The 25,445-nt window shown below is 40.3% G+C and overlaps 1 protein-coding gene across 3 annotated transcripts in view; it reads right to left on the reverse strand.

Annotated features, from left to right (window-relative positions):
- Positions 1-16,344: 16,344 nt before the first annotated feature.
- The window catches only part of mpped2a (metallophosphoesterase domain containing 2a), an 80,235-nt gene continuing 71,134 nt past the window's right edge, over positions 16,345-25,445 (reverse strand). For 2 of the 3 annotated variants that reach the window (XM_044355861.1, XM_044355869.1), the window contains 3 exons: positions 20,514-20,629; positions 18,994-19,107; positions 16,345-18,298 (listed from right to left, as the gene is read on the reverse strand). In XM_044355861.1, the coding sequence (XP_044211796.1) occupies positions 18,180-18,298; positions 18,994-19,107; positions 20,514-20,629 (349 nt within the window). In that variant the 3' untranslated portion in view covers positions 16,345-18,179. Of the gene's footprint in view, positions 18,299-18,993; positions 19,108-20,513; positions 20,630-25,445 lie in introns of those variants that run through there. The other variant, XM_044355878.1, reaches the window with a different exon arrangement.

The following is a 25,445-nucleotide window of genomic DNA, read 5'->3' on the forward strand; positions in this document are numbered from 1 at the left end:
TGGACTGAGCTCAGCAAAATGATCATCCAGACTGAAAAAAAAAAAAAAATCAAGTTTTCATTTCAGGAGGTAAACAAATTCAACGCAGATGCAGCAGATTTCCAACAATAACTTCAGACTCATTCTTCAAGGTCGGGGGGGAAATATCCTCAACCTCTCCCTCAGGAGAAAGAAGAGCAATCACTTTACTTCCTCTTATATCCATTTTTATTTTTAACAACCTGATCCCCTTTTGTTTCGTCAGGTTAGCTAGCTAAGGCTAATTAGAGTGTTTCATAGCAACAAGAACAATGATGAATGCCCCTTCAACCCTTTGAGCTCCTGCTCTCTCTGTTGCTACCTTACAGTTGAGCTTGGTGAATGAAAAAAAAAACAAAAAAACCCCCCGACGATCAGATCACAGCCGTCATGATGGTCATAACAGCGTGTCCCCACAACACTGCGGCTCTATGCAATATGTGATGAATGTTGTCTGCATTCATATAGATCTACCCTGCTCCTGAATCGCTCTTCATCTGTTTTTTTCTCCTGACATCCTCTGCAGCGCTGTAATTACTGAGATTTAATTAGTCAGAGAACAAAGGCAACTTGACCTTCTCCGCAGGTTCAGGATTAGTTGTGTGCATCACACAGACAGCAAACAGCTACTTCATATTTTCCTCCAGCTTGTGTTTTTCCTCAAATAAACTAACTAGCTTTACAATTCAAGACCAAACATACTGATTAGATACCTGAATGCCAACTCACATCCAGTTATTTGGTATGTTTACACCAGGAGAAGCATGTTGTGTGTTTCCGAGCATGGCAGGTTTGCTCGCCTTTGCTGGATTTCAGCGGAGAGAGGGGGGGGGGGGGATATCTTTGCTATCTCCCTCGTGCTCACAAAGACAGTAATTACACAGAAGGCCATTCAATTAACGGAGGCCATGCACCTACATGGCTTGTCACAAAAAAAAAGAAAAGAATCGTGGCTAATTAAATGATTCAACCCTGGACTGGAGGCCACTGTGCTGAGACACAGTCGTACACAGAGGGAGGAGGCGCTGCAAAGTGTGAGCCAACCTTCAGCTGAATACTCACATCAGAGTCTGGGAGACACAAAGCACAATAAAAGCATTTCATGAATTTTCTTTTTATTTATTGTGCTCAGGAAAACTGTGCTGTCAGCTTGATTGCACCAACATCATGTGGCATATTCAGATGGGCCAACAGTCCTGTAGGGGCTGCTGGTGGATGAATATAATCATGATAATAGCCATGATGGATTGTTTGTCAGTGCCTTTCAAAAGGACCCATGTAACAGGTAAAAAAAACCAACTTGAGCATTTTTCCAATCTGCCATTTCTATGATTAGAGTTTGGTTAAGTTCAGCTAGCAAAAAACACTTGGCTAAATCTAAAATGACCTCCATTGTTGTCCAAAAACTATTAAAAACATGTCAGTGAACTACACTGTTGTGACATGTTCCTTCATTACGAAGAGTTTGGGCAGTTGATTTTGTTTAGAAATGAACGACTAATAGTAGCGACCACATTTTCATTCTCCGCAGAGTAGTTCTGTGAAAGGCAGACGCCACTGAGCATGTGCAGAAACATGGTTCTGTTTACAAGGCTTCGCTAGGTTGTTGTGCTACATATCACAACCTCTTGACTTTGTACTACATTGTAAATTTCCCAAAAAACTTCAGTACAAAAGTCAAGAGGTTGTGATATGTAGAGTACAATCTGATATGGTAGCAAACAGTTTCTTATTGACACAACCAGCAGATACAGAACAACATTAACATTTATTTTTGAGTCATGTTTCCAGCTACCTGGTGAATCTAAGTCCAATATTAACACTCCTTTTAACTCTGTTTTTGGTCTCCACCGATTCCTGAGAGAAATATCTGAGTGTTTAGCTTCTAATTGCTCCACTATGTTCACCTCACTGACTCTATCTGTCTGCCATTTGCTCCTCACACAACAAAACACTATGTAGAGCTGAGGGAAACCGCAGTCAGGTGATAATTCTCTATGACTTTGTCACTCTGAGCTAACCCTTTTACATTAAACACATCTGTTTCATCATTTTGTCAGAAAATATTGATTATAGCAGCTTTTAATTTTCATGAAAGTTCTTCTTTAAACTTACAAAAAGGCATAGATTTGGTATGAGATGGGACATAAACCGCAGTCTTATAATGTAACAATGGTATTCATGCTACTTAGGGCTTTGCTTCTGAGAGACGACAGTCATGAAATCACATCACCACAAGATGTTGTGCCTCCCCTTCATCCATTCATTTTGTATGCTGGGACGTCTTGTTGTGTATTATTATTGACACATATAAATCTGTATCTAATGATCATTGGTTATAATCAAGGTGAATTCCAGGTTTGATCCATCACAGTTTTGCACTTTGACTTCTTTAACGAGCTCACACAGACAGAGAGACAAGATAATCTAATATTTATAATATTCATATTTACTGCATGCTTAAGTTTTCCAAAACAGATGGTTTGTGTATAAACTAGATGGCTGGTGGACCAGAAATGTCACAGAAATAATAAAACATTTAATTAACTGAATTGGACAATAAAACAGCAATAAAGGAAGAATCATAGAAATGAATTAATTAACCCATAAATAAATAGAAAGAATTGGACAAAAGTATTTTGTTAATTGGCATTTTAATGGACAATAAAAAGAGGATTTATAAAAAGAATTTACAAATGAAATATATTAATAAATATTTGTAATTAAACATTGAAAAAGGGCAAGAAAATAAATGCTTAAAGCATAAAGAAATGACCAATACAAAGGAAAATTTGATTTATTTTATACCTATTTTAGGGCAGTTTCTCAGAGTTTCAAAAATGTGTGTATGAATGTGTGAAGCCCTGGTTTGTGTGTGTTTGCAGTATTTACACTGTAGAATAAAGAGCTACTAAAGAAAGACTACTTCATTCACATAATAGACACTTTAAATACTTTACCATTCTCTGGTCAAACATATTGAAATTCACTGTGTGTCGGTAGAGTAAGGAGAGTGGCTGGATAAACAACTGTGACACCGGGGTTATCATACTCAATTAAGCTGCTATCGCCGAGATCGAAACAGATCTTTTGTCATGTGAAGGCGGAGGGGCCGAGGGCGAGGCTGCGTCTCATGTCGAGTGGCTGCTGTTAACTCCCAGGGCAAACACAATTGACACTGTGTGCCAACTATAACAGCTGTAGTGCATCTGGGTGAGCCTGAGTGTGTGTATATATATATATATATATGTGTGTGTGTGTGTGTGTGCCAAGGGTTTGCGTCATTGGGGTAAAGGAAGAAACACTGGCGCCAACTGACTGTTTCACAGGATGGAAGGAGAAATTCCTCAGGATTAAAGGGAAAAAATCCTCCTCAGATACTCTTACACTGTTAGATCTCATCGATATCTGATTTTTGATTGCTGCAGTTTTTGTCTGTGAAGATTTACTGTGTGGAGCCAAAAATTAGGTTGTGTTTAACCGTCTTTGTAGTGCTGCTGTAGTGCTCCAGATTTTGTAAGTAAATATTCACTGATAGCTACAAGTTTACTAGTTACAAATAACATTGGGTTGTTTCAGAGCATCCAGTTTAACCTTTTAACATCCACCGGGTCGCCAGCAAACCGCTGAATCCAGTTATAAGCAGTAGCATCACCCAGTAATGAGTAAAAGCAATTGGCACAATTTGGCCAATTGGAGATGATTGGAGAGGTTTGGGGACACCAGTGACACCACAAACTAAAAACTCCGCTGCATAGTTGTGGCATAAAGCATGTCCTAATTATTGTTATTCAAATATGAGTCATTATAGACGAGGACCAAAAACACTTTTTTGAGCCTTATTTGAACTGATGTAGTTTTGTTTGTGTTTTAGCCACATGCTAAACAAACACATTTCCAGAAACTAGAAGATGTCATTTGTCAAATGAGGCCTAATACATGCATCGTGGCCTTGCAGTTCTTCTGTTATAAGCTTTTCCATTTCAGTGTGCCAAATAGGCGAAAATTCTATAAAAAAGGGTGGATGTTAAAGGGTTAAATGGCAGAAATGTCCCATTATGATGGATACAGTGTTCTCTGTCTTAGCTGCCAAGTATCTCATATACAGTAAACCTCACCAAAACAAAAACCTCCACATTAAAAAGCCAACTCAACATATCAGCTTCGGACAACCAAAACAATTCAGGATTTTTCAGTTGGATCTTTTCAAACAAACAGTTCTTCAAGTCACTGTACAAAGGGAAATGAAATACCAAATGAAATTCATCCTCCACAACACCAAGATCACAACAAACACATAAACGTTGCTCTTCCACCAGTTCCTAACTGAGCACAGAGGAACCATCGCCTTCTCTGTAGATTTAATTTTATATATAGTTCTGCATAATAATCGTCTTTGATTTGAATGTAGTTTCTAAGCTTTGGTTTATCCTCCTTCTATTGTTCATTGTAGATCTTTAATAGTTTTTGTTTGACTGTATTTATATTAAACTGCAAGTTATTCCTTTGCAGCGACCTCTCTCGACCGAGAGGGTAACCGGGTGCTCAATCTCAATTAAAGATCTTTTTTGGTCAGTCTGGCAACTGAATAAGGCGGTTTCTACAACCTCTGCTGTACAAGACATCCCACGTCCCCTTCAACAGCTCGCTTAGCAGTAAATTTATGCACCCCAAGAAAGCACCTCATGGCTCAATTCTGGCATTACTGTCGGGGGCATCCTTAAAACCCCGCACTCCTGCAGCATTAAATTAAACTGGGCCTACCATTGAATCATAAAGTTTAGTGAAGGTTGAAAAACTAAGGTCAGGACACAATTTCATTTTATTCATTACAGACCCTAGGGCTCTTCCTGCTGATTCTGCCAGCACTTTAATTCCCTCTGTAAAGCACATATTTTCATTAAAAACCAAACCAAGGTATGTATAAGATCCAGTGTACTTTAGAGGCATTGATCCAAACTTAAATATATGGTTGCTCTGCCATTCATGGTGCTTTCCAAAATGTATAATCTGTGTTTTGTCACTATTGATGGTCAAGCTCCACTTACTACACTGTAATCTCTGCAACCAACACAATATCATCAGCATATAACAAAACACTTTAATTCATATTATCAATCGCTGTACCTAGATTGGCCTGCTGCATGTGATTTCGCCAATGACACATAAACTCTCTGGAAGCAGTCACTGTCCTTATGTTTTGCTTTTCTCCAGAGCACAACCACTTTCTTCTGGACCGACTGTACTTCCACCAACTCTGGTTCGAGTCCTCTTGCCCGGATACACTCAGCAGCAACAGGATCCAGCGCTAGGTCGCAGACGAGGCCTTCACGGAACAAATCTTTCACCGTAGCCATCAAATCCTCATTATCGTCTTGTGGTAACCTCGTTATTACTGGCGAGACATCTTCATCACATCATTTCATCTGGACAGCTTTTGCAGCTGTTTCCAACTCAATCATTTCCATTTCTAGAGCTCAGAACGCCCATCTCAAGGTCCAGATTCAGTCGCCATGCTTTGTCTAGCTCTTTCTTCTGGATATCTTTATGAGATCAGCTTCTCCAGCAATCCATGCAGACTGTCAATTTTACTGTGGACTTGCTTTTCTACTACATTTTGCACATGATCTATTTTTGCATTAAGCAACTTCAGTCTTTCGACTTATGTTGTCTGGTGTTATCAGCCATAATCTTGCTCAAATGGGGGCAATTCAAACCTCAAAATAACCACCCAGGCTTTGCAAAAACAGTTTGATGAATACAGATTCGACTTAAACAGTATGTCACAAGTTATTTGTAAATTTGTGGAAACAGTAGAGAGACAACCAGCGCTCATGTGGCCATCTTGCACCAGAAGAAATCCTTGGAGGTTCTGAAATTCAGAAATAATTAAATAAAGTCAACAATTTTGATGAGACAGCAGTGGGAAGTTGTACTGTGTCCATTTTAAACTTGAACTTAAAGTTCTTCTTTATGATGGAATTATGTTTTTGTTGCAGCCAACGATCACAAGTGAAAACAGTTTGGTGAAGAAGTGAAGAGTGTAAGAGTTTTTTTTCAGTCTGTCTTATAATTCAAACCTCCGTCTGACTGAAGGACAAGTTAAGCTGAAAATAACTACTTTGTGTGACATGTTACACAACCATGTCAGATGGCAAAAGCCTTTATAGTTGTCCTGAACAGCCACACTAGAAGACAAGCTGTCCGTCATTGAGAGGTGTGAGATGCGATACTTGTGTAAATATGGGGATAACAATTTTGTTTCTCCTTAAGGAGTTCGATAGTGTCATATTCAGTTGTAAAAATGAGTAACAAAGGCTGAGGTCATAGAAATAGTTTTGTAATGAATTCAATTCAATTCAGTTTTATTTATATAGCGCCAAATCACAACAAAAGTCATCTCAGGGCACTTTCCACATAGAGCAGGTCTAGACCGTACTCTTTAATTTACAGAGACTCAACAATTCCCCCGTGAGCAAGCACTTGGCGACAGCGGTAAGGAAAAACTCCCCTTTAACGGGAAGAAACCTCAAGCAGGACCCGGCTCTAGGTGGGTGGCCATCTGCTTTGACTGGTTGGGTTGAGAGAGAAAGAAAGAGAAGGGGGGGGGGGGGGGGGGGGGCAGAGAAGCACAACAACAACAACAACAACAACAATAGATACATGGCTAGCAACGACAAACAGCAGTGACGACTGGAGAAGGACGTCGCCATGGCCCCACCAGAGCCTGGTCCTTGGCGTTTCCAAGCACAAAGAACTCCAGGGAAGAAGTCAAGTTAGTAACATGCAGTAATGGTAAATAAAAAAAGAGTAAACCTTGCTTTCTCTTCATAGTGTAGAGTGGATGTGAATGTTGAATTGTCAAAAAGTTACAGAAATTGTCAGACAGGTGTAGAACGGGGGTGTACTGCCACAATGCATGCTGGTCTATTTCCTGCTTTTGTGGGTGGAGAAATTGGTCTTTTACTGTTGATGTTTTACATCGTTGAATCATTTTATGCTCTTAAACTAAGACAAATAAGTAATAACGTCATCTACATTTACAACATATTGAGACATACACTTATTGAGCATAACTAAGTCTGGTGTGTTGAAGCTGTGTTTTATTTTTCAGTATTATAATTAAAGAAATAAAAATGATTTATTTTCAGTATTAAACAGGATGAAATGTTGCTTATTTTATTGACTTTCTGTACAATTTCTCCCTGTTTTCTCTTATATTACCAGAATATTATAAAACATATTCTAAGCTGAACCAAAAGCAGAAATGATTATCGTTAGTTGTACTAGTCCGTACAAAAAAAGGCTGAATGTTCTTCAGGGTCATTGATTTATTCACGGTCAGCTCTTAGCATCCAGCCAGGCTTCGGCTGCTGAGCCAGTTCATGGTGCAAATCAGGTTTTTGCCAAACGTCCTGCCTCTCCCAGCGTGGCCTCTTGACCCGCCCAGTGCTGCGGTTGGCATCCTTGGCACTGGCTGCACCCTCCCAGCCAACGCAGCCATAATGCTCCCCCATATGGCAGTCAGCATCTCCTGCTGAGGGACTCCTTCACTTCTTTTACTACACACAGTGTAATAAAGGGCTCAATTGAATTAATCAGCTTGAAGACATTAATCAGACATTAATGAAGTATTGACCTCTGCACCGCACTGCTGTTCACGGTGTCTGCTTGCCTGTTTACGTCTAGAGCTGGCATCGACCTGCTGCTCTGTTATTTGGTTGGGGGGTTTTTTTGTTGATAGTCGAGAATCTCCTGTTTCTCGGTAAACTGACTTGCCTGATATCAGACAGAACTTGTTACTCTCCGTCAACTCGTCTCAGTGGAGTGGGTGGATTCAAAGATCCGGACCCAGGCAATGAACTGACACAAAAGCTGAAGCTGCTGCAAAGTTTTCTGAATGAGTCAACGGCAATGACGCCTGGAAACGAAGAAAGATTCTCAAAAAAGAAGTACAGCACATACAAAGTCTGTACATCAACATTTATTGTATTCACTTTTTTTCACTTGAATTTGTCAAGGTCCACCTAATAGCTTTTACTTAAGCTTTTTTTTCATGCCTGCCAACATTTAGGTTTCAGAATATGAGAGGTTTTTTTTGACGAGGGGGAAGGTGGTGTTGGTGGCGGATGGAGTGAAAGATAACGTTTTACTCAAGTTGACGAGATTTATCCTCGTTACTGTAGGTGCAACAAAACCATCGCAAGTAAAAAAGCCAATAAGTATTTTATCAAACCACCTGTTCAACAAATATAAACGTGTAGAAAAGCGATATTTTCAACCACCGGTATGTTTTATACAGCTCTGGTTAAGCTGTGGGACCACATGGGGTGCGCAAAAAAATGCAGCGGCCTTGCGAGAGGAAGTTGAACCAGAATCAACTGTTGCCAAAATGCAACCCGATGTCACACTGCAGTGGCCAATCACATAAGCCGTCGATCAGACCGAAGACGCCCACGGGAAGAAGAACCTTGTTTAGAGCTGTACAACCCCGCCGTGAAGGAGTACAAAGACGTCACGATGGGGCGAGGGGAGGACATTTCTCTTTGTTTGATAAAGTTACATAAAGTAAAGTTAGGCTTTGCTGTCTGCTTCTTCATTTTAAAAAAGACGAGAGCTAGAGAGTGAATGAAAAGAGGGAGCAGCGTAGCAAGGACACAGCAGTGACTCAGAGAAATAAAATGTTATTTTCTGATTGTTTCACAGCGTTTACTTTCTAAATCACAAATAAACACGCCCACACCTCGGCACACCTCCGCACGTCCCTGCAGGAAGGTGCCGCATTGCCGAATTTGGTGTGAATGCAGCCTAAGACCTTTTTTTCCTCAGTGGTGAGGACCCTCCTACACAGAGCAGAACATTTTATCAGAGAGGAGGAGGATGGAGAGAGCGAAGGAGGTACAGCAGGTCAGAGGGGAACCCCGGGCCAACGAGTGCACGGTAGGAGTGAATATGACAATCTTGCCTTGACATAACAACATGACAGATGCAGCTAAATCAACCAGGGACCACCAGAAGCAGATAGCCAGAGTTTCAAGTCACAAAAAATCAGTATTTTACCACAAACCTCTCAACACCTTAAGATCTCTGCTGGTGCACCCTAAAGACAGGAACACCCTGAGAGGAAGCCTGGGGCAGTGTATGACATCACATGCAACATTACATCGTTGAAAAAGGCAAGGACCCTGGACAAGGAACTGAATGAACACCGAAAACAGAAAACACCAGCTGTCTGTAAAGACCAGACCAAAACCATCATAGCATCTACTGGGAAAGTGTCAGATTATCGACGTCAGCGGACGGCTGAAGAAAGATTGACGTTCACACACCACAGACCAACTTTGGTCAGAGACAGTGTTTATAGTCTTCCCCCACATATACAACCATTTGTTATAACACCTATGAATACCTTGCTATGTGGTTGACAGCTGAGAAAAAGCTAGTAAGTTGACCTTTGAGTTGAGGTTATTTGGTCACACGTTTCTGCCTGTTGTTTAAGAACTGAATTCATATGTAAAAATGCATTTTATTAATCAATTCCGCATATGTTTACATCTAATTATGTGCTCTACTAATTAACATATTGGTTAAGCCCACTATTTAATCATTTGTTGATTAAGAGATATAGGAAAAACTACCACAGCCGTGTTCAGTTGTTGAGGATTTTGACTGCCAGGTGAGCAATATTCTTGATTAGTGAATAATGGGACAATGGTGCCCAATAACTGTAATTACGGTACTTTTCTAAACCCCACACAACTAATCAATCAGGCGGCAAGTAAAGAGAGAGAGAGACGGGGGAGAGAGTGAAAATCAGGAAGGAGGTAAATTATATACCATTAGACAAATGTAGCTTTTGTCTGCGTAGTGATGTAAAGAAACAGCCGAGGTACTAATCATCGCCCGTCATTCAGATGATCCAATTGTGATAACCGTGAATTGTTACTGGGGCCGGAGGGTCGATTCACTTCCAGTTCAATCAGCTCTCAGAGATTCCTTTAAAACTCAGAAATGTTAAGAGAGGTGACAGCATCAATCCACTCTGCAGGGGAAATAATTAACTTGAAAAAAATAATTAGGAAAGCTCTATCATTAGCCAATGAAGTTTCAATTTAATTTAATTAAGTTTCACATTTGGACCTGACTAAATTAAAAGTGAACCACTGCCTGACTGATTTGCATATGTGTGTATACAGCATATATTCACAGTATATTCACATTTCTGTTCTGTAAATTCCAATACGTCCATTCTGACTTTATCAAAGCTCTCAGGAGAGTCCTCTCCATCTCCGAATATCTTCCTCAAATAAACCTCAATCAAAGTAAACTGTAAAATAAAAATATTTACTCTGAAATTATGTTTAGTAAGACCACATGGGAAAGATGAGTGCATGGAAAGCATGAGCCTGCATGACTCTGGATTTAGAGAATTATTTCATAGCAACTCTACTTGTGCCAAATGAGCTCCAGATTACAATAATACCACTGGTGGGCAATTAAGTCCATATAAACACTGCATGCAGAGTGCTGGCACCGGAGTAAGCCACACAAACACACACACACACACACACATGCAGGTTTACTTACTTCACTTTTGGCGTATTTACATAAACTTACAATCATTTCCTGGAGACCTTAACCGCTAACCCAAAAATCTGCATTTTACCAATTGGCTGTTGTTGGTCTTGATTCTGGTGTGTCCCTGAAGGTGACTTAAGTCATACACACACACACACACACACACACATATGATATAAGGGCTCAGAGTGTGTCAGCCTTCACCGTGTCTTGCCCTGTATCCATCAGCAGCAGGCGAAGGCTAACCTGACAAACACCCAGTATCACCAGCAGCTGCTTGGGCAGGGATAATTAATACAGCCAGCAATTTGGCAGAGCTATAAACGTCCTGACACTGAGACATGAAGGGGTGACTGGTGGAGAGACTATCGCTAACAGAGCGGGCAGAAGAGAGAGAGAGAAAGAAAGAGAAAGAGAGAGAGAGGCTTTGATAATCCAGGTAACATAATGGATCACTGTGACAGACACGTAGACGCCATTAAAACCAAATTAATTGTTTCTGTCAAAGGAAAAAAAAAATCCACTTTAAAGATGCACTTCTCATCTCTGGTGTTAGGATGTTAAGTGGTATGAACGTCATCATTCACATACGTGCGAGCACATGTTCCACATGAACACCCTATCTTGCGGTTTAACTCGCAATCGTTGCAACAAAAGATAAAATAGTCGCCGCCAATAAAACTTTCCAGAGTTGTAAAAATCCTATCTTTGTTTCTGTGTCTGATAAGCCTGTAAACAAATAAATCTGTTAAGGCCAATTCATAGTTTCCACGTTTTCATGGCCACAAGGGTCCGCATGACTTAAATTTCATCATCTGTCCATGAATCTGTGAACTGTACGCAATACAAGCACGCCCATTACACAAACTGGATGTAAGTGCTGTATTCCTCATCCTTAGTCGTCTTGCAGCAAAGGATAGGTTCACAATTTTTCAAGTCTGTCGTAAAACAACAGTCAGGTGTCCGCATGAACAGTGAAAGAGGTTTTCCTTGCTGTAGTCATTCCTCCTGTTCATACTGGATATTAAAAGATCCCCTTCAAATGTGCTTTCAATGTAAATGATGGAGGCCAAAAGTCTCCAGTGTGTCCACGCAGTCATTTTATGCAAAAATGCATTTAAAAGTTGATGTGAAGCTTATATGAGGCTTCAGCAGTCTGAGTTAGTCATATCAAGTGGATATCTGACACATTTACATCTTTATCTTTTTAGCATCAAATTCCCTCTTTGTGTTTCCTCGGACAGTTTTTTCCCTGTTGAGCTGCGGTGGAAGTATAGTAACAAAAAGAGGAAAATCAACACTAAAAAGACTGTAATATTGAAAGATATCTACTTGATTTGACTCATTTGGATGCTGAAGCTTCATATTAGCTTCAGATTAACTTTTAAATACATTTTTGCACAGAAGGAGGACTGTGGATTTTGGCCCCCATCACTTACATTGTAAGTGCATTATGAAGGGATCTTCTAATGGTCAGTATGAACAGGAGGAATGATTACAGCAAGAAAAACATGTTTCACTGTTCATTTGGGTGCTTGACTGTTGTTTTAAGACACATTTGAAAAACTGTGAACGTGTCCTTTAAGTTGCTACATACACAACTTTCCATTGTTTGACTTTTTCTTGTTGTTCTTCCAAATACAACAAACAAAGGAAGTCTTGCTGTAACTGAATACTGGACTCAAAGTTGGCACCGATTCACTCGAATGAAAATTACTCGCCTGACGCATAAGATAAAAAAGTTTGGGTTTGCTTCCAGATTGCACGGCCCTCTGAATATGCGCTGTAGTTTTCTTACCACGCATTAGGTTGCATAGGTTGCACATGTAATATAGAATTTGATGTTTAGCTTGTACGCATGTTAGCATTCTGTTTAGCATGTTAGCTCACCGCTTGGCTCAGCAACCAACAATTGAATACTGTCAAAGCAGCGATAAGGTACATTAAAGCATTTAAACAAAAGCTAACATATGACACATATTCTAGTAAGAAATGACAACTAATAGCAGTGATAATGCTAACAAGACTACACAAAGTTATCTTAACAGGTAGTAAAAAAGTAGCTGGAAGTGTCCCAAACCATCAACCAGCAGCACACAAGTAACGTTAGCATAAAAAAGTTTAGGTTTGTTTCCAGGTTGTGCAGCCCACTGAATATGCGCTGTAGTTTTCTTACCACGTGTTAAAGGTTTCATAGGTTGCACATGTAATATAGAATTTGATGTTTAGCTTGTAAGCATGTTAGCATTCTGTTTAGCATGTTAGCTCACCGCTTGGCTCAGCAATGAACACCTTAATATTGTCAAAGCAGCAATAAGGTACCACAAATCAGTGAATCTGATTCTGTGTGCATTTATTATCAACAATATTAAAATGTGAACACCATTAAACCAACACAAAGCAACATTTAAACAAATGCTAACATATGATGCATATTCCAGTAAGAAATGACAACTAGTAGCAGTGATAATGCTAACAAGAGGTACCCAAACCATCAACTAGCAGCACACAAGTAACGTTAGCATGAAAACAATAAAGTAACTTTAGCATATGCTGTACAGGACAAAGGAGAGTAACATTTGTAATGTAACTCAATCAGAGAGCATCTTCTGGTCACCTGCTTGCCAAATATTCATTTAGGATTCATTTAGCCGGCGCCCTTCACACAGGAACTACACGTATTCTCACTGATTCACACCAAATTAACCAAATATAATTTGAAAACTCATTTTTAATACAGGCTGCCGTGACTACAAGGCACATAGTAATAATTAGCATTTTTCATTTCATAGTTATTTCGTATAATATAATTAATTTATTGGATAATTGGAACGGGGGGCGGCACCCCAGCACCCTGCATTAACCAGCCACCACTGGTTAGCATGTTAATAGGAAGCAACATTTAGCATAGCCCTTGACATTTACATGGTAGAATGTGCACAGTTAGCTAGTATGTTAGCGTACAAACATTAAGTATGTAATGCTTAATAGCATGACAATATGCTGACGTATGGCATTATGTTAACATGCGTACAGTTAGTATGTTAACAAGCTGTTTAGCATACAACACATAGCATGTTAGGGACTGTAGAGCTACATTAAAAGACTTACAGTACATTATGGCATATATTAAAGGACTGGAACACTGCAGAGACACATGTGCCTTCACACAGTGAGAATAAAAGTGCTCGTATGCATTCACACCCACACTAAGAGGCTGAACGAACACAGCAGAGCCAGAGCAGCCGTGTCTCCTCCTGCTCATCTGTGGCCTATGTTAATATGATTAGACTGGATTATGGTAATGTGAAGGGGGATCTGGTGGGTGTGGGGCGATGCTTTGCTGCTCTCGTTTCGGGGAATAGTTAATTGGTTGGGCTGCTTTGATGTTGTGGTGATGAGAGAAGGGGGTTGGTGGGAAAGGCTGGCAAAGGCGTCCTACAACTCAAGCCCATTTTATTTTTGGCCTACAAGAGATCTGTGCTGGCGAGCGGTAAAAAGGAATGAAACCTGATGAAACCAATGAGAAATGATGCTCATCTGGAGCCGCAACATTGCGAATATTCAGAAAACAAGTATGGGAGAAACACAAGCCATATTTTTATTCTCTCCTGCTGAGTGTGGCATGTTGAGTCAACTGTTATTCTGTTCTCATTGAATTTTGTTTATGATCTATTAAAGGCTATTTAAATCCAGTACTTGTATGTTTTTAAATGAATAATACACAGAAACCTGCACATTTAATGTGGTTGAAAATGTCTGTCTCTCTCTCTCGTCTTTGTGAAATATTGATTGGCTTGTTGGTGGAGTTTCACACTATATTTTTCTATAAATTAACCATTTTAGCTTTGGTTGTAACGTCATTTCAAATAGCTCTCACTGCTGAACAGGTCGACAGTGTGCAAAAAAGTTTTCATCTCAGCTTTACCAGGTTTTTATCTGCAGTCACAGCGGGTCCAATCTGCTGCTGCCCTTCCTTTATATTCATCTGTAGGTCAACACTTTTAATCATGTCGCTCCTCTGTCTTCACCACAATCAGTGATGTCACTGCAGGTGTGCCTGCGCCTCAGCAGCCAAAAACACCTGCAGTGATATCAGGTTGTATAAGTAAATATACATTTATATCTTTAGTAAATAAGTATACAAAGGATTCTCAGAAGTAGGTCGAGCTTGCTCGCAGCTGTGTCCACTGCTTGGTTCAAAGCATGCACGTCGATGTTTACATTACAATTTACAATGCAGATGTTACATTTGTTAATGCAAAAGGTGGAGCAAACTGTGAACGTTATGGTTAGTTGAGGTAAAATTAATAAATCAGAACACCTGTGATGCATGTTTGGATATAGATGAAGCCGGTGGGCAGATCAGTCGGTGTTTAGTGGTCAACATGCAGCTCAGAATGGGTTTAGAGGCAAATTCAATTAGAATTTGTAATTACTTCTTTAGCTAGATGCTAGATCCGTTTCCGCCTGTTTGGTCTTTATAGGCAAATGATTCTGAGCTGTTACTGTATGTTTTGTTTCATGTGTTTTTAATTGTTTGCTTGTATGTTTTTTTGAAACGCTGCATCTTGGAAAAGAGATTTTGTAATCTGGTTATATAAAGGTTTAATTCATAATAAAATAATAACAAATCATAAGGATTTATTAGTGATTTACAAAAGGTAAATATATTTCACCGAGCAGGGGGGCCTTTTATAGTTAAAGGTTATTGTTGGAGCAGCTGGAAACAGCAAAGACGTCTAGCTGTATGTTAAAACTGGACTAACTTTCGTTTCAAAAGGTCCTTTTATTTTTAGATTGTAACCTTTAATGGCATATGCCACAACACGTCTATAAGTGATCACACAATTGCACAGACAGTCGGCTTCCTTTACACTGTTGCTAAGTGGAAGTATATTTCTTCAGCAGACGTGCCTCCTTCCTTTGTGACACTCTCTCTCTTACATGTTATTTCTACACTTTTCTTTTTTTTTTTTCTCCGTTCAGTCTTGGACGCATGTGGTCTTCTATCATTTCCCCTGCAGCTGCTCCTCAGATGTGCAGGCTAACGGCTTTACTGGAGCTAATTTTACTTCAAAACTCCTCTCTGTCCTCCACCTGCTGTAAGTTGGTTTGGACATCAGGATTTATACAAATATAAAGCATTTTTTTTAAATTAAATTTTCCCGTTGTTGGTAACACAACCCCCCCCCCCCCCAAAGCTCCATGTTCTTTAGGTAAGTTTCAATGTTGCTTTTCTCATCTACTGTTTTATACAGGTCTGTAATTCAGAGCTAGAAATAAAATTATACTGTCTGGTTACTAAAAGTTAATCAACACCTTCCGGCCAATCAGCTAATTTTAATTGGCCATAAAATAATCAAATTAATAACTACAAATTTCATCCAACTCTCACAAACCTCTGACCCTCAGGTGCAAAACATGGCATTTCTGAAAATAATTAAAAAACAAAACAGAAGAATTAAAAAAAAAAACTGTTTTGTTTTGCTGATTTGTTTTTAAAATAATGTGTTTTGCTCCTCTGGGCCACCGTACCGTCCACAATACAGCTGGCTTTTATAAACGCGTCGTCTTTTGAGAACAACTTCAAAAACATTTGTGGTTGAAACATTTGTGTGAACTTTGAAGTGCTGATGACCTGACGCGGACGTGACTCAGAGTTTGAGTTTAAAACAGGACTAAACCTGAAGACTGGGACATTTTAAACATTAAAACGAAACATTTCAAAACAAAGACAGAGCTTCATAAGTAAAAATCTTGCAATTTTATTTGCATATAAAGGCAGCTAAATATATCACAATGAACTGAAAGAGAGAACTAACATTTCCATGAAGAGGGATACAATCAGAGAAAGAGCGAGAGAGGAACAGAGCACGAAAAGAGCATTTACAGAGGCAAAGTTGAGACAACTATTGGCAACATTTTTTTTTTTTGTGCTAGCAAGATTGCATTTACACACAGTGCAAAATTAGAAAAAAAAAAAAAAAAAAAAAAAAAGCAATAAAACACAAATACTATCAGATTTACACTTTAAAGGACAACTTAACCATGTTTAGGCAGGCGTGTTGTTGGGGACAACCAGCACCTGTTGGATTGTGACTCTGATAAATTTTCCTCTCTCATCCAAAAATGAACATTTACCCTACCGGGAGAGTCGATACAAAAAACATTAAAGAAACCTCTGAAGAGCGTCTGATGGGAGCGTTAAAGAAACATGTCGATCATACAGGTGCATACAGAAAAAAAAAAAAAAAAAATGCACCAGATTTTCTTTTTTTTTCGTCAAACACAACTTTTAGTACAGATGTTTTACAACATGAATATATAATATATATATATTTTATACATACATTTTCCAAATTAGATCCATAACGGGATGTTACAAAGTTAATTTTTCGGGCTGTAATTCGATAGCTTTCTGTCCCTGCGTTAGTCAGGTGTTGTTTTTGCGGGGATGATGGGTAATAAATAAGGACTTTTCTCTGAGCTCGCAGAGAGTGGGGGGGCTCTAGCTGAGAACATTAAAGCTAGTTTAAGGCAGCGTCCCTGTCAGCCAATAAGAAAAGAGGAACTGACGAGAAAAACAAACAAACAAAAACAAAAACAAAAAAAAAAAATAGACCTAAACACAAAATATCAGATGATACAACATAAAACAATGGCATCCATTGTCCGGCCAACGCAAACCAAACATAAAGAAATTGTACAAATTCACAAAGCATCAATTATCTTACAGATCTGACCAATATTTATCAAGAGCAAGATTGTTTAACCACAAAATCCCTCAGAAAAAGGAGAATACCGGCGTCACTGTGACATTCCCCCTAAATTCATGGTGCATCGTGTGCATGAACACTTGTGTCTTGTTGTTTTCACACTGATGTGGTTGTGTACTGAGCTTACGGAAGCCCAAAGAGGAAAAGAGTGTGACTTATTTATGTTTTTGTTTTACTGTGCTCATGAAATAGTTTTGTTTGTGTTGCGATCATGAAGAGAAATCTATTAGAACAGCTTATGTCTGAATCATGAAACAAGTAAACAAAATCATCTTAAATCATCACCGTGCCCCCTTTTGTCTGGCGTTCTGCGCTAAAGCGACGCGTTTTTTTTTTTTTTTTGAGGGATTATTTTCAGGTTGCTGTTTCCGTTTCTTCCCGTAGCTGAAGCAGAGACTTAAGATGCAGCTCTGACATGAAAACACTCAACTGTGCGTGATGACATCAGGACTAAATAAAGTTTCTTCATATCGAACAAGAAGGAAAAGGCGACAAAACGATCTTTCTTCTTCTGGAGGAAAACAAGCCCTGATCCGAGAGGGAAACCAGCATTATTGGCACAAACTTTAAAAAATAAAAAACACCGGTATTCTCCTTTAACTCCCCACCAAACAAACTCAACCCCCCCCCCCCCCCCCCCCGACCCCACGTCTCCAAATCTTCTCAATCTCAACAACAGCTTGGAGAAGACCAAAAGTTTTGCAAAGAAACACTTAGAATTTTTTTTTTTTTTTTTACTTGACATATTTATAGAAAAAAAAAAAGTAGTTTATCCTGCCCGCCGCCCTCTCCCGTCCTCTGGTCTCAGGAGCTGGAGGGGTTGGGCAGGTCGAACACGATGGGGGGGTTGGTGGGCTGGAAGCTGACGGTGCAGGTCGACGCGTTGATGAACGTCGTGTAGCCGTCCGTCATAATCCCGTAGCCTGAGGAAGAGGAAAACAGAGTTACCTCAACATCACTATCAAACATTATAGAGTCAGTTTTTGATAAATTACTCCTTCCAATTTACTAATTTCTGTGCTAAATGTATTTATATTGTTCCTTCGGTTTAGTGAGTCGTACCCTTGACTTCACTTATCACCTCATTTATCGTTCGGGTTTTGTTCATTTATCACCTGCTCCGCTCGACACTCATAACTTCTTGGTTTTCATACAGTTTAATTTAGATTTTTGGGCTGAAATGTTTCAATACAACAACTCTGATCATACTGCAGTCAACAAGTCAACAGCACTTCATGACTTCAGATGGATGCACAAACATCCAATGTGACAAATTACTTTAATTTGAAGTTACCAGAATTACTAGATTGAGGTAAATTCAAGTCAGTTTATTGAGCGTTTGAAGGTGATGGAATGATCTGTACTTTCAGGGAATCATTTACTAATATGAGGGAACAATTCAGACACATAGTTGGATCCAGATAAAACAACAGACTGTTATTTCCAATCTTCAAACAAAAAACAGTCTACATGTAGTTCCTTTATTGGTCCTGTTTATATATTTATAGCAGGGAGGAGGAACATGTCTGCAGTGGCCTCAATGGGTTTATAAAAGGTATTAAAAATAAAAAGGTAAACTGATCAGAGGTCTAAAGAGATTCCTCTGATTGTGCACTACCTTCGTGAATGCCTCCGAAGGCGTGAAGTTTGGGTCGGACCCTCTTCTGGACCGTGTTGAGCAGCTCCACGCAGCCGACCCTCTGCAGCTCTTTAGGAACCCAGTCTCGAAAACCTAAAACACACACACACACACACACACAAATGAGTTATGTTTAAATTCTCAGTCCTAATGTGGTTTATCCATTTTATCGAGTTTTTCCATTATACTGGATCACGTGAGCTGCAGTCAAACCTCACAGACGATCTACGATGTAAAACTGTTAAACTGGAATTTTATTTCCTAAAGTTGATTAACTGGAAGCTGAAGTCCAAAAAGTTACTGTAACGAGGAGTCTTTAATACATATTTACATGCAAACACATATAATACGCTTTGTTGATTATCCTTTTTAACTGAGTTAATTTTAGCCATTTTGATTTAAATTCTGCTTTTTGAATCTGGTTCTTATAAAATCCTGATTCATCAGGATTTATAGCTACAAATGAGGACTTCAAAATGTTTCTTACGCCTGCTGCAGGAGGCGGAACTGTTCATCAACTGAAACACGTTGCGGCAGATATTTTGGTCTAATGCATTATGAGTGCAGGTGAAACCTGTTCTTGATATTTCTCACACGGTCTTGCAGCCCTGATATTTCCCCCCCCCCCCTCTCATTTTGTCTCTTCCAGTTTTTTCGAGAGCCACCCTACATCCTCAAACGCCCCCCCCCCTCCCTCCCCCAAGCTCTCCCATGGTCTCTCTCCTCGTTTGCAGCGTCTGTCACACTGGTGCAAAATCGAGTTTCCATGCAATCAAACGGCCACAGCGGCAGCCACAGCAACAGCGGCAGCAGCAGCAGCAGCAGCAGCAACCCTCCGTAGGCGAGAGGGAGGGAAATCACTCAATAAAGCCAGATGGAGAGCGCAAAAAACCCCCTAAAAACCAAATCCAAACACACACACACACACATACAAAACAAGCTGGGGGGAAAAAACAACTGGGGCCAAAACAACCAGAAGGAAAACTAAATCAGTCTGTCGTGAAAAAAAAAACAAACAACAAACCTAAAACCAAACAATATGTATTCTCTTTTTCATAAAGTCAAACACAAATATTGAATCATGACGCGTGTTTGGGGTGTTAAGTCCTGATACTGTTGGATTTAGATGGAAAAACAGTGTTTGTACCTCATTATACCATAGACACACACACACACATACATACATACATACATACACCAGATCATGGTCACTGTTGGGGACGTTACATAGACTTACATTACAAAAATCAGCTTTATATACAGCTGTTGTCCCCAATTAACAGGTCTTAAGTCTGAAATTTGTCCCCAAAAGTAGCCTAAGACAGACCACACACACACACACACACACACACACACACACACACACACACACACACACACACACACAAACTTGCGGCCCGCTGCGACGCCTCCAGTACATTCATTCAGATTTTAAATAATGAGGTACGACCTCATTAGATATGGTGATGAGGGAGCTGTGATTGGTTAATTGGACTCACCGAGCGGAGGTCCGTGGGTCATCAGGATGTCGATGCCTTCGGGGACGAGGTTCCATTTATCCAGCAGAGACTGACCCCGAGGCAGGTTGAACCCCCAGCCGTTAAACCACGGAGTCCTGCAGAGACGGAGGGAGAGAGAGAGAGAGAGAGAGAGAGAGAGAGAGATCACGTTAACGTTGCTCCGGAGAGAGAAAAGTCCACCATGATTGCTGCAGCAGGTAGAAACAGTCTGTTTTTAAAAGGAAATGATCTCAAACAAAACCAAAAGAGCTTCTACATGACAGACGATGATGCACATTTAGGAACCAGCAGGGTGCTGAGTTGGGAAAAATTAAATTAAAATTAAAAGAAAATAAAATAAAGTATCCACACGATGCAAACAACACTGAGTCTTTTAATGTGAAGCAGCTGTTTAATAGTTTAGAAGTGGCTCTAAATCAGTAATTCTACAGGTTTTAAGCATTTTTACATAACTAGACATGATAAAAAAAAACAATCATGATATGAATAAATACTATATATCTACAATAACTTCAAACAGGGCTGCAACTGAAGATTATTTTCACTATCAATGTGTAAAATTGAACAATCAATAGTAATTCTGTGTACAAAATGTCACAAAAAAGGTGAAAAATGTCAGTAACAATTTCTTTAAGTTCAATATGGCGTCTTCACATAGTTTGTTTTTTATGACCAACAGTCCAAAACCCCAAAAATTATCAATTTACTATCAAATAAGACAAAGAAAAGCAGAAAATCATCACGAGTGAGAAGCTGGATTTTAATGTTTGGCTTGAAAAATAACTGATCAAAATAGTCGTCCATTCATTTTCTGTCGCCCGACTAATCAATGAATCGACTGATTGTTTCAGCTCTAGCTGCCTGCTGTAATGACAATAACAAATCTAACATTTTTATGTTGTACTTTGCAAAACTAAATTCAGATGCAGAGATCTTGAAATCAGACATTTCTTCTTCTTTCAGCTTCATATAAATGAAACCTGAGTTATAAATTAAAAAAAAAAAGGATTAATCCCTCCTGCAGTATATTATACATCAATACATGAGACGGTTAATCACTGTATACGTGAAAGAAATGATTAGTGAGACAGTTTACGTGTGAAAATGGGAGCGCTTGATTTGATGCACCAGGACAGGAGTCGTAATCAAGTTTGATTAATTTTTGAAGCAAAAATTCAATGGACAAAAAAAAAAAAAGAAGAGGAAGAAGAGTGAATTTCTAAACAGTAGGGAGTCTCGTCATGTGTCAACCCCCCCCGACATCCTCTCTGCTACCCGGCTACAGATTGATTGACAGCAGCCGGGCCACCTCCGGCAGCCTGGATCAGAGTGTGAGGCTCCGGGTGGTGACAGGCAGCATCTCAGCCTTCCCCAGCAGACACAAAGAAAGCCTCGATCTGGCTGAGTGGGAAAGAGGGATGGATGGATGGATGGATGGGTGGATGGATGGATGGATGCAGGGGAGGTGAAAACAGATGAAGAAATAAAGCGAACCGTGCAGAGGTTAGATATAGGAGCGGGGGCGGGGGAAACTGAGGGGAGAAAAAGAAATTGAGTAGAGGCTGGTTGATAAATTGAGCCTTCATTTATCACAATAGTGGTAATGGCAGTAGAAGGCTGACAACAGGGGAAAGGAAGATAGATTATTATCACATAATACCTCAGTATATAAGCTGACCTACTGCAACACACACACACACACACACACACACACACACACAAAAAAACTCTTTTAATTCTAATTTGCAGCAGAGAAAGTCAGTGATGAAAAGATGATTCTGGCTCCGTTATTCCCAGGTTACTTTGGGACAGTCGGAGCGGCCTCCAGTCACTTAGCGATGGCGCTGCGGATGGTATTTGACCGGGGGGAAATCAGGGCTCCACAACCCATCAATAGGCTTTGTTACAGTGAGGGATGGACGCTCCGGTTGGAATCAATACTCGCTGTTCCACAGGAGGACAGAGTGAGGCTAACCAGAAACCGAGGAGACGCCAAAGGTTGTAAAACATGAGATCACAATCCCTCCTGGTTCGTTTTAAAAACACGACCGAGCCCCTAAAGTTCCTCTGCTGAAAAAAAAAAAAAAAAAAAAATCCCATTAATTCAGCATGGCGAGAGAAAAGAGGATTATAATGCGGTGCGAGTGCTGGCCCGGCCCGTTTGGGTACGCTGGTTGAACAGTATCGAGTGTTTGTGCACGAGGACACGAAAGGCGGCGACGGCGCGGACCCGGAGCTGGTTCTTTTGATTCGCTCGTTGCCTCGTTCTCTCGCTCGGTGGAGAGCTGAGAAATGAGGTTAAAAATGAAATATGAGGAGCGCGCAGGGGAGTGAAGGCCACAGACTGAACTGATTAATTAGAACTAATCACACAAATCGGAGCTAATGGAAGTCTAATGGATTACTGGGAAGACTGGCCACTTCTCGGATGGAAATAGTGCTGCTGCGGGCTGTGATGTGGAGAAACTTAGAAAGCAGTGAATCAGAGCGGAGCTGGCTCGCTCGGGCCGGCTCGCGCACACACACACACACACACACACACACACACACACACACACACACACACACACACACACAGAAAGCAGCAGCGGCAAGATATTTGTCTGGCTCTGGTTTTGACTAATAGCGACGAGGCCAAACTTTGAAAAATGGCTGAATGCGTTTATTTCCCATCCGTTCGCAAAAAAAAAAAAAAAAAAAAAATAGTGGTTTCTTGTTGCAAAAATAAATAAACAGCCGGGACGTTGATTTTGTTCCACGTTTCACATGTTTTCTCCCACATAAACACATTCATCTGGGAGATGAAACACGACCCCTGACATGAGCCATGGATCCAGAGCCAACCAAAAGGTCCTGACTGAATGCGGAGTGGGCGCTGCAGCCCGACGCCACAATGGCCCCATTGTCGTCTGTCTTGCCTATGAAATATACCTTCCATGCAAGTGCATTTGTTAACCTCCGCCAAGATTAATGACATCCCGGTCACATAAAGGAGAGATTGTTTCCTGTGTGGCTGTGACACGGGTTTTATTATACTGTACTGTACTGCTGTGTGTGTGTGTGTGTGTGTGTGTGTGTGTGGGGAGCGGGCAGAGTGCACGTCCGCCAGCATCTGAGTGGGATGTGAGTGTTGAACAGAATGTACGCTGCCAGTGTCTCGGTCTGCTGTACTGTATATATATATATATATATATATATATATTTATATATATATATATGTGCAGACCAACGTGTGTGAGTGTGTGCGCGCTGTGATCAGACAACATTCGGAGCCCGGTCTTGCCTTGACACTCGCCATCTGGAGCGCGTCGCCGTGGCAACAAAGGAGAAGCGTCTGGAGGCAGGCACAGTGGGAAGTAAAAGCGTCGTCACAGAAATAAAAAGACCCAAGGAAGGAAAGGGAAGAGGAAGAGATGAAGGTAGGGAAGGAGGTGACGATCAAGAGAAAAAGGAAAGAAAGAGAAGAGGAGTCGTTGTCCGACCCGCTTGTGAAAAAGCGTCCGTGTCATGTTTTTGTGGTACAATTATTGTGCTGACTCCAAGGAAAAGAGGCGATTGTGTTCAGGGGAGGAAAGTCATCAAACCTCCCTGCAGCTGACAAGAAAACTTGCTGAAGAATCTATTTTAAAAAAAAACAACAACACCTTCTTTAACTCAAACATCAGTAGTTTCTCTACATCACACATGAAACGAAACAACGCATCACAAGGACAAAAGGCCAGTAACCATGGTAACAGGGACATTTAACGATCTCCCCCCCCCCCCGGGGGAATCAAACGATGGAAACAAGTTAAAATATCTGCAGCCAGTCCAGGCCGGTGCAGCGGAGGTGAGGCAGACAGAAGCCATTTAGCCCTCTTGTGCAGAACGTCAATATTCAATTAGGCCGGTGGACATCATTAGGACGGCAGCGCGGCGTCTCTCTGGGCGTGACACCGCTCTTAACCCCTCTGCTCCCCCGAGCTGCTCTCTCCGGGTCCCTCGACAGAGCTATGATACCCCCCCCCCCCCCCCCAATACCACACACACACACACACACACACAAACTGAACGCTTCACTCATCTCATTACACCTTTTAATTTAGCTCCTCCCTCACTTAATGGATCATTTTAACCAATATTTTACACCTCGCTGGATCAGTTGGTACAGACAAAAGGTCCTCTCAGATTTATTTCGGCTGTGTTTAGACATGTAACGATTGCTTTATTGACAGAAAAATAATGGGCAAATATGTTGATAATTGATTCATCGATTTTTTAAGAAAGAAAAAGTCTGGTTTCAGCTTCTCAGATGAATAAAATCTTTGGATTGTAACTGTTGGGAAACATTTTTGTACATTTTATAAGCCAACCAACTAATCGATTAATCAAGAAAATAACTGACGAATTGAATGATAATGAAAATAGTCGTTAGCTGCGTCTCTAGTTGTGTTATTGTTTTACCAAAATCTGTTTAAATATTTCAAAAATAAATGGAAATTAAAAGACAATAAGAGCTGAAATGATTAGATGAATATTCTGTCAATGGACAATAATTATTTTGATGATCAACCGATTGTTAAAAGTCACTTTTAAAGTCGTCCAGAGTGAGGATGGTGCACCGTTGATCAGATTTTGCACACTGGTAGATGTTTATCAGCCGGAGACCTGTGAACAGGTCTTTCTGCATCATGTATGTGGGCTGATCCATACTGTTGTTGTTGTTGTTTAACATGGTCTTATCTTACACCTGGCGGTTACATAACCCCCCATTTGCTAAATTCATATTAATGTGTTGCTTCTGTTGCCTTCATGAACCATCTGACTCTGTGTCTTCATGGAGAACGTGTATATTTTCTAGTCAAGATATTTTCAGAGGGGTTAAATAAAAATACTGATCCTAAACTACTGATCATTTTGCTGGAAGCCTCT

This window comes from Thunnus albacares, chromosome 1, assembly GCF_914725855.1.
Source record: "Thunnus albacares chromosome 1, fThuAlb1.1, whole genome shotgun sequence".
Taxonomy (NCBI): domain Eukaryota; kingdom Metazoa; phylum Chordata; class Actinopteri; order Scombriformes; family Scombridae; genus Thunnus; species Thunnus albacares.